The sequence below is a fragment of the Formica exsecta genome, unplaced genomic scaffold, assembly GCF_003651465.1.
Source record: "Formica exsecta isolate Colony F162 unplaced genomic scaffold, ASM365146v1 scaffold324, whole genome shotgun sequence".
NCBI lineage: Eukaryota > Metazoa > Arthropoda > Insecta > Hymenoptera > Formicidae > Formica > Formica exsecta.
In genome coordinates, this window is record NW_021850496.1 from 1 (window position 1) to 10,313 (window position 10,313).

The 10,313-nt window shown below is 31.4% G+C and overlaps 1 protein-coding gene across 1 annotated transcript; it reads left to right on the forward strand.

The window, feature by feature from the left end:
• Positions 1–2,315: 2,315 nt before the first annotated feature.
• On the forward strand, positions 2,316–6,872 carry LOC115238176 (probable serine/threonine-protein kinase nek3; the record flags this gene model as incomplete). The annotated part of the gene is made up of 4 exons (XM_029811777.1): positions 2,316–3,069; positions 4,181–4,395; positions 5,517–5,774; positions 6,792–6,872. Coding segments are annotated over 4 exons (1,287 nt in total), but the record flags the coding sequence as incomplete, so codon positions are not given.
• Between the last annotated feature and the right edge of the window lie 3,441 nt (positions 6,873–10,313).

Here is a 10,313-nt window from a genome sequence, read left to right on the forward strand (position 1 = left end):
TTTATTAAATAACATTTCAAATATATCCTGAATTTTTTTCAAACAGAAATATTTGTTTGTTTCGGAGTTATATTAGTTCATCCAGGGTGTCTAAAAAAAAAAAATTGTTTGTGGCGAACATGATTCCAGTCTTAGTCATTTGAAATACTAAAATCAAAAAGATACTTAATCTGTATGAGTGTGGCTATCGTGTAAACTAGAAAAAAATTAAAAAATAAAAAATGGCAGCGTCTCAAAAAAAATTTCATTTTTCACCAAAAAATTGATTTTATTCAAATATCGATTTAATTCTAGTTTATACGATAACCACACTCATACAGATTTAGAATCTTTTTGGTTTTTTTTATTTCAGATGACTATAACAGCTAGAATCATGTTCGCCACGAACAACAATTTTTTTTTAAGACACCTTGGTTGGGCTACTATAACTCCGAAACAAACAAATATTTTTGTTTAAAAAGAATTCAGGATATACTTGAAATGTTATTTAATAAACATGCAAAGTTTAGAATTAATATGTTTTATACTTTTTCTTAAAAAAAATTCCCAAAAATCGCCTTAGTTTCCGAGTGTCAAACTAGGAAGACCCCTTAATAATATCAGATAAATGTGCGATATCATTAAATATTATGTAATATCAAAAAAGTATCTCTCGCGCAACAGAATATTAAAAGCTCGCGAAATTGAGCGAATTGTAAGTAAATAAAAAAAAAAGTGAAGACTCTCGAAAGAGAAGCTCGATAAAAGATGGAGGCAAATGAGACGAATAAATAACGCCGAAGTAACGGTAACAATTTAAATACAATTTGAATATTTAACGTGTTTGGGTTCTCTGTCACCGCCTCTCTTTTTCTTCATAGTACCGTGCGGCACTAAACTACCATAATTACCAAGAGTTCAACGGGAATTAAGGCCGCTTGATAGCGGCGGAGTAAACGTTAGAAGAGCGTTAGCGATGGTCGCCGAGTGCGTATATTTTATTAACGCTATATTTACCAGGCGACCAGCAACTTGTTTACTTTCTAAGACACACACAGCTCCACCGACGCGAGTCTCGCATCTGCTGCCCGTACGAATTACCCTCTCCCCGTAATGCTCCACGGTTTTCCATTAACGGTGTGTCATTTAAGTGAACCGACTCCCTCGAGACTACCTATCGCGAGGAGTTACAATTACACTTTATGAAACGGTATTTATTTCTATTCGAACGTATCATAGTTTCGATCTAGAGATCCAATAATTTGGCCCATTTTCGTGCTAATCTACTGCAAACTGATGCTCATTACTAGCTATCATCGTTAGACGGAAATTTCTAATAATTTAGTTCACTTTCTGCAATTAGCTGCAAATTAATATTAATAAGAGCACGAAATTTCTCGATAAACTTTCACTAATTTTGCGCACTTTCCTTAAAGGAAATTGAAGCAAAAAGTTATTCGTTACAAAAATTTTTCAATAAATAGAGATTTATCATAACTTGATCTACCTTCTAAAACTCGATGCAAAAAAGACTGTAAACGAGCGCAATAATTGCAAAATAATTTTCTTTTTAAAAAGGGTATTTATATATCGGATATATATACTTTTTACAACTAAAAATTTTATTTGAAAAAGTAATCTTTCCTGAAAATTTTAACTTTAAATCACTTATATATCGAGTTTTTAATTGCAAATTGATGTTCGTTATCAAACTTCAGTAGGTAATTGAGAGACAAAATAGCTTGAGAGAAACGTAATATCGCGGTTCGGTAGGAATTAATCAAATTGTTGTTAATGCATCTGGGACAAGTCAATCAAGATCTTATATTTCAAAGGCCCTTTCGGCGCTCTCCGTCTTACCATTCTGAACCGGCGGAACACTCGGTGTCATTAACCGTTGGGCGTGGAGTTTACAAGCAACTCGTCGAGTCTTTTTCTTTCGTCCGCCGATATTGCCGTGATCGAATTAACGATCGGCTTTGTGCACTCCGTTTGGTACCTGCCAAATGCTTTAATGCCATTATCTTCATTAGCGGCGGAACCGGCGCGGATTACAATACCTAATGAACCGCCTCGTGGCGCGGGCGAGTGTAACTTTTTCCAAGCTTCTCCATTCGTCTCCTCCCCGCCCTTAGATCGCTCCCTCCCGCTCACCCGTCTAGTCTATATATGAAATATATATAATTATATATAATTATACATGGGTCATTTTTTCCCTGGGTATACATTCGAATAAAATAATATCTTTAATATAAGAGTTTATTATAATTTTTTGTAATTGTTGCCTATATACAATTAAACAAATATGTATGCCTATATACTTTTACTTTCTGTAGATTTTAGCATTGGCTAAACCTGGACCGACACGATCGCCGAAAGCGATAAAAACCATAAGTTCGAATAGCATTCTTAATGCAATCAAGGATTTTCCATCATCTGAGTCATCTTCCGAGCCAATAATAATTGATTTATTGCCATCTTCGTCAACGCTGTCACCAGGCATTAGTAGTAGCGCATCAACTACAAAGAAATATCCCGAAGTGAGAACGACCGCGTTGGTACAATCTAGCACTGTGCCAATTACTAGGACTAAGGCACCAGTCGTTATTACTGCTAAATCTAAAACGACAATACAACCTAAGACTACTACTCAAGCACCCATAGGATTCGCAAGTTTATGGCGGGCGTTATTTGGCAGCAACCGTTTTGAAGCGTCCACAATAGCGAGTGCTAAGAAAAATCCGAAGTCCGTGACTCCAAGATCAGTTCAAGCCACTCAAAAATCCATTGAGATTACTCCGAAACCAGTACAGATTATAAAATCAACTACGCGTACAAGTCATATAATGTCCGCAATCAGATCGCATGCAACGCCGAGAAGCGTCGATATCTCAGACATCCAAGTGATTTCGACCAAATCGCATGCAGATAATATTGATTCCACCTCTTCTTCGACGCTAAGTCCGATTTCAACACAACGAACACTTTTAAATAATCCAAATCCTAGATTGAACGACGTCCCTACATCTACGTACTCATCCGAGGACGATTCGAAATTCCTGGTCGCGCTCTTACGAGCCATACAAACAGGTATAAAAATAGAAGTTTTTTTCCTTTTTATACACTACTAAAAAAAAATAGAGAACACTTTCCATACCCTAAAAAGTGGGCTATTTTCAAACCGCTGAAATTCGACGAAAAATCATCGTAAACAAAAAATTAAAAAAGCATTTTATAGCTTGAAGTTTCAACTGTAACATGATATCAATGTGATTTTTTTAAATTTGTGTATCTTCTTGGTTCTGTGCTTTAAAAAAGAACACATTGTTTTGTTCCTTAAAATTACGTATTTTTGACACTCTGCAGCTCGATAAAAAAATTTTTCTCGAAAAATTCAACTCAAATTTTTTTCACAAACTACAACATTTTGCCTACAAAATGCTTTTTTTTAAATCTTGCTACAATTTTTTTTGACCGAGTTACACGATTTTGAAACTAAACCTGTATTTTTTAGAAATGATGTCGATACTCGGCGAAAAATCATCGAAGACAAAAAATTAAAAAAGCATTTTAAAGCTTGGAGTTTCAACTGTAACATGATATCAATAGTTTCAAAAAATTTTTTTATTTTCTCATTTCTAGAAGGCAAAATGTTGTAGTTTGTGGAACTTAAGTTGAATTTTTTGAGATATTTTTTTATCGAGCTGCAGAGTGTCAAAAATACGTAATTCTAAGGAACAAAACAATGTGTTCTTTTTTAAAGCACCTAACCAGGAAGATACACAAATTTTAAAAAACCACCGATAGCGCGTTAAAGTTGAATCTTTAAGCTTGTCTACGATGATTTTTCATCGAGTTTCAGCGATTTGAAAATAGCCCACTTTTTAGGGTATGAAAAGTGTTCTCTATTTTTTTTTAAGTAGTGTATATATATATTTGATTTGATTTGGAACTGCAAAAACAAATTTAAAAATGATTAATAATTAAACTGCTTATATTGGTTCAAATAATGTTTCTTTATATTTTTTGAAATTAATGAATTTACTTGTAAAATTTTTATGATTTCTAAATTTAGGGCCATGCAGAGATTAACAGATATGCACCAATTTTCTTTAAAATACGAGACTAATTCTTATGTTTTCGAAGTTATCAGTTTTTTTTAACGTGATTTTTATTAATCCGTAATAAATTTTTAAATTAGAAACAAAAACGAGCACCTCTACAACGACACCTAAAATAATTGAGGATGAGGAAGCCTTCTTGAGAGCGATTTTAAATAATCAAGCTAGTATTTCTACTGCGATACCATCATCCACCGAATTAAATCCTGCTGCTTTGCTGGCATTACTTTTAAAGCAGCAGGGCATAGAACCGTCGACACCAGCAACAAAATTTAGGGAACAATTGCAATTAGCTGTAAGTAATGTTTTTTTTATATCTTCTTCAACATTTTCTGCTAGATATGTAATTTATTAAAAATGTTTCAACATCTATACAAAGAAATCTTGATGTACATAATAATATTAAAATATATAAAATACTCAATAAATAAATAATGTTTATTCGCATATTGCAATATATTTTTAATTATGAATAATTGAAAATTTAGAGTTATTATAAGCGACTATAAAAAAACTTATATATTAAAGCTTCAAAAATATATATTAATCACGAAATTTTTTATTTCGGCTAATTTCAAGTTAGGACTACTTTAATAAAAATTTGATTTAAAATATTTATTCTTAACAGGGGATAGAAGATTAAAAATTGTTTAATTTATGAATTTCTTTCGAAATATAACCGAAATTTAATTTAGGCTTACAGAATGGTAAATATGCCGATGAAGGGCGGCAGTCTCGATGATCTTGACCTTCACATATGATGTTGTCAAGATCATGACCCTGAACAACATTCAAAAGGTTTTAGCCGTCGCTCGTTTTTTATTAAAAAGTTATTCACAAAATAAGTTTAACGATTTGAACTGGCTCCAGTTCCGGAAGATATAACCTAACCCAAACCTATTTCTGATTTAAAACTGAAATTTGGTTTGGATTAGGTTATATCTTTCGGAAGTGGTGACCCCCGAAGGGGGGGGGGGGGGGGGGAAACCTACGTCCATGCATGTACTTTCCAAAACGAAACCAAAATCACTCTATATCTAACCTCAACCCTTCTAAAACGTACATGGTGTCGTAAAATTATGTTCTATTCATTAAAGTTTCTTCATTAATAACTTTTTAATAAACTACGAGCAACAGCTATCACCTTTTGAATGTTGTTCAGGGTCATGAGCTTGACAACATATGTCAAGGTCAAGGTCATCGACACTGCCTCCCTTCATCAGCATATTTACACAGAATATATATATATATATATGAAAAATTATAGTAATTTCGAAAAATCTTGTATTTATTAATGGCAAAGAGATCTAACAAGAAACAAGCACATGATAAATTATTTTATATAATTTCCCTACAAGACATATAATATATTTATTTCGGACCTTTTTTTAACTTAAAAAATGATATGTTTATCAGAGCCTGGACTTAACTACTACTCGATCAATGACAACGACCACAAATAGAGCGACTTTCAGTTCGAGCACTCAATCTGCAGTTAGCACGAGAAAAACAACGACTACACCAAGACGATCTTTGAGACCATCAGAACGGACTAGCGGTTATACGTGGTCTCCTAGTTCAACGTATCCACCTCCTCTCTTTGGAGAAAATTCGGGTAGTGGATTGATTACTGCTACTAGAGCCATCGGTCAATTTCTTGGCGCTGCCATTACGGTAAATATTTTCTCTTCTTGAGAAAAACTCTTTAATATTAAACAAAATAAACAATAATCTGGTCGAGTGGCAATTAAGAGTCAGCGCGGGAGATAGTGCGCGTACAATATTTGTGATTTATTACAATAAAACACTCATCGATTTACATAGACGTTTCGACCCTTTTTTGGGGTCTTCATATATAGTAATTAGTTTCCGATTAACATAACAATTGCGTTTTTCCAATGTTTCTTAGTTTCCATTGAGCTAAGTCTGCTTAATTGTGAATAATATGACATAGGTTTGATTTTTTTTTTTTAAATGTTATACTGATGACATCAGTATAACATTTAAAAAAAAAAAATCAAACCTATGTCATATTATTCACAATTAAGCAGACTTAGCTCAATGGAAACTAAGAAACATTGGAAAAACGCAATTGTTATGTTAATCGGAAACTAATTACTATATCCAAAGACCCCAAAAAAGGGTCGAAACGTCTATGTAAATCGATGAGTGTTTTATTGTAATAAATCACAAATATTGTACGCGCAGTATCTCCCGCGCTGACTCTTAATTGCCACTCGACCAAATTATTCCCAGACAGCACTATGACATCCTCGGGAAATCCGAAGGACATCCAGGACGGACATTACGGATATCCTGTGGATATCCAAATTTTATCCCGGGATATACTCAGGATGTCCTGAGGTTCAGGATATCCCATTTCAAAGTCCTACGGATGTCCATAAGATTTCCGTAAGACATCGTAATTTCTAAAACGTCCACAATGCATTCAAAATTAGTCCAGAATATGTTATCAAGGTACTTTATATGATATTTTAAAGATAACATATTGAATATAATTTATATAAGATATATTTATTTTATTTCCTATATTCTCGAATAAGATAATTATTAGATAATTAAAAGAATAAAGTAAGAAATTCTTTATTTTATATTCTATATACCACAAATATTAAAATAATTTTTTATAGATCATATTTTTATTAACATTTTTATTTCTGTTTTTGTTAGGGTGCAGCTCAACAATTACAATCTTTTCTAAGAAATGGCACTAGAAGCATAGCTGGGTAATATTAGAAAAAAAGGATAATACGAACAGAAATATCAAAATTGATATTATATCAGTTAATTAATTAGGATTGTGTTTGCCGTTGAAAAGACATATATAATAACAACATAAAAATCGACGCTAAGAAAGTTCAATCAAAACGACAGCACAAAGTAGCCCAGTAAACACCGTTAGATTAATGTTATGTATATAAGTACGACACAACTGAATATTACAGATAATATTGCATAAATATTACCGGCAAGCTACTTATTAATTGTAACTTTCCACTCATAAATGTAACATGTAATATAATACATGTTATATCGTTGTCACATCGTAATTATATTCTATATAAATATATTGATAGCACTAACGATTGATCAAATGTAATTAAATAAATAATAAAATACATAAATTATATTTAATTCATGATGAAATCTCAAGATTTAATTTGGATCTCTTATGTTATGTTGGTAGCCGTCCTTTGTATGCTTTATATATATGTTTATGACGGAAACTTGAACATGAGATAGTTTTCCCTGTTTGCCCCGTAACGGCGAGCAAAGAAACACGTATACAACAATATTATATTGCAATAATGTTTTAATAGAGTATTATTGTATAACGTTGCAAAATAATACATATGGAATATTGCAATTTTATACCATATATCATATAAGTAACTTACGTTATATTCAAACAAAAATTAGAAAGGACACAAAAAGCAATTAGCGGGTGTCTATGTAACATATAACTTTTTTACGTTATATTATTTGTTATCACCACATTATATTACTGCAACAAACAGTGTTTACTTGAAACACTGTTGAAAACTTTTTTAAATATTGTATTATTATAAATGAGTTATTAAAGAACGACATGAACAACGAATACGAATAAATAAAAAAAAATTATCTTTTTATCAAAAAGAGGCATTTTTCTTAGAATGAACAAATCACAGTATGTATATATTCAAACTTATATCAAATATTTAGAATTCCTAATACGGATTTTTTTTAATGATACTCGAGTAATTTTAAACCGAATGGTGTGTAATGGATACAGCTAAAATGTCGATATCTTGATCGAACATTTCTTACTAATACCAGATTTAAAATAATAAATTAATATTATATTAATTTATATATTAATATTATATAATAATTAATGTTATAATATTTATTAATCTTATAATATTTTATTTATCGTTGTTAATTATTACTCGACTTTGGCAAAATGGCATTCGAATTTAACATCGTTTCTATGAAATTTTGAGAAAATAATTAATTAAAAATTGGTTCAATGTCCCAACCTCAATCTCATTTTAAAAATTTTTGTGTAACTATATTTTGTATAAGAATTTTTATATAAGGACATTTACGCACAAAAATATTATAATATAACAAACAAAATTTCTTTTTATAATTCCACAGTTTAAATATTAAAAGAGTAGGCGTTGTGACGATTCAATTAAACGCCCGTCATGTCGTAACGAAGCGTCGTCGACCCATGGTTCCTATATTTAAAATGCTTGTATTGGTCCCTTCTTTCATCACACAAATTTATGGTACTTAATTTTTGATTACCCTGTAAAACCAATTTTTCATAAAATCTCGAACAATTTTACAAAAAATCATGACGAGAGTTTTACAGAAATGTTTTTTTTTTCAAATTTTTATTATTTGCAGTGATAATTTACAACGATGGTTTTGAATATATATTATTCTAAAACGCTTTGTAAACGTTTCCAGAGTAGATCTATCGATTTTTTTGGATATGTACTTATGGAGATGTTTATAACGGTCGTTAATATAATTAAAATAATATATCAGCGCAATGTTTTCCATATTGTTGATTCTACTATCGACACGTCTTATTTCTACATTTTTTCTTTATTTATATTCCTTTTTTGTAATAAAGTAAAATTGTATATGTGCTCTATGATTTTTTATTATTTGAATACTGCGTGCAAATGACTATCCAGAAAACACGGTTATGTAATATTGCTGTTATGATAGTAAATGTTATAAGTGTAGTCTTTTTCAGTGTTACTACGAATAAAAAGGAACGGACAATCTTTGTTTCTTTAATATAAAATTTATTCAGTAGTGTAACATAACTTTCTGTGACTTGTGTTCTGAACCAAAAACACAAAAAAAAATAATTACTATCGAAAACTGAACTTTTTAAAAACGAGTGCTTTTTGCTTTGTTAACCTCCATTTTTTAAGCGCCTCGTATAGCTGTAAGGAGAATCTATACTTGCTATCGAAGTCATAATTATCGACACTATTGATTATCGACTGTAGGAATTATCCCTAACACCCTCCCCACACGGAACAAAAACCTCTAATGAATATCCAGTAGACGTCCATCATGGAGATTCGAAACCTCTATTAGATGTCCATATAATCTCTACTAATAATAGACATTTACTAGATATCCACAGTTCCACATTTATTACTTCCATTCGACATCCATTAGACGTATTCATAGATGTCACATGGACGTCATATGGTGTAATCATAGATATTTCATGGAGCTTTGATGGAAAATAATACCCCTCACAGCACATCAACATCCCAATAAAGTTACACCTTAAATTGTAAGATGTTATTCCATGAAGATTAATAAACCTGCCATTAACCTCCCAGCGACATGAAAATGTTCGTCCAAACTCATTCCATTAACATTCCAGAGATCTTGCGCGTAACCTTGTATTAATAATCATATAACATGTCAGAAACCTCTTAATATTATTTTTAATAAGGATCCTATTTAATAAGGATATCCTTGAAAAAAAATATTATATTGGCAAAAATCGATTAAATACTATTGGTTTTCAATAACGTTCAATCGTTTTTTTACCAATAATTGAATAGTTTAAACTCTTTTTTCTTTAATATAGAATCTCGCAAAAAATCCATAAAATTAAATAAAACGAGTTCTTTATTAGTGTGTTTTTGGAAATATAAGATATGTACATATACAGGATGGGCCAAAAGTCTGGATAGAGTTGAATATCTCGTAAACAATGCAATTTTGAAAAGAAGGTTTTAAACAAAAGTTGCATGGTTTCGAGGGGGCCACATGATAAAAATGTAAAAAATGTTAAGCATGTTTCCGCGGACAACTATCTACAGTTAAAGTCTTTTAAATATAAGTAATGGATTATTAATAGCAAACCGCTATTAAACTACTATCGAACCACTATCGAACCACTTTGAACTACTATCGAACAGCTTTTGAATCACTATCGAACAGATATCGAACAGTTTGAACCACTATCGAACAGCTTTTGAACCACTCTGAACAGCTATCGAGCAGCTATTGAACCATTATTGAAAGACAAATTACTTAACTAACCAATCGACCATCAAATAAATATTTTAAGTATTTTATGTCTATAGAGATGTACTGAAATGTAACATCTATATTTTAAATAAATAGTTGACGCTGCTATCTAACGTCATGTAACTGAAA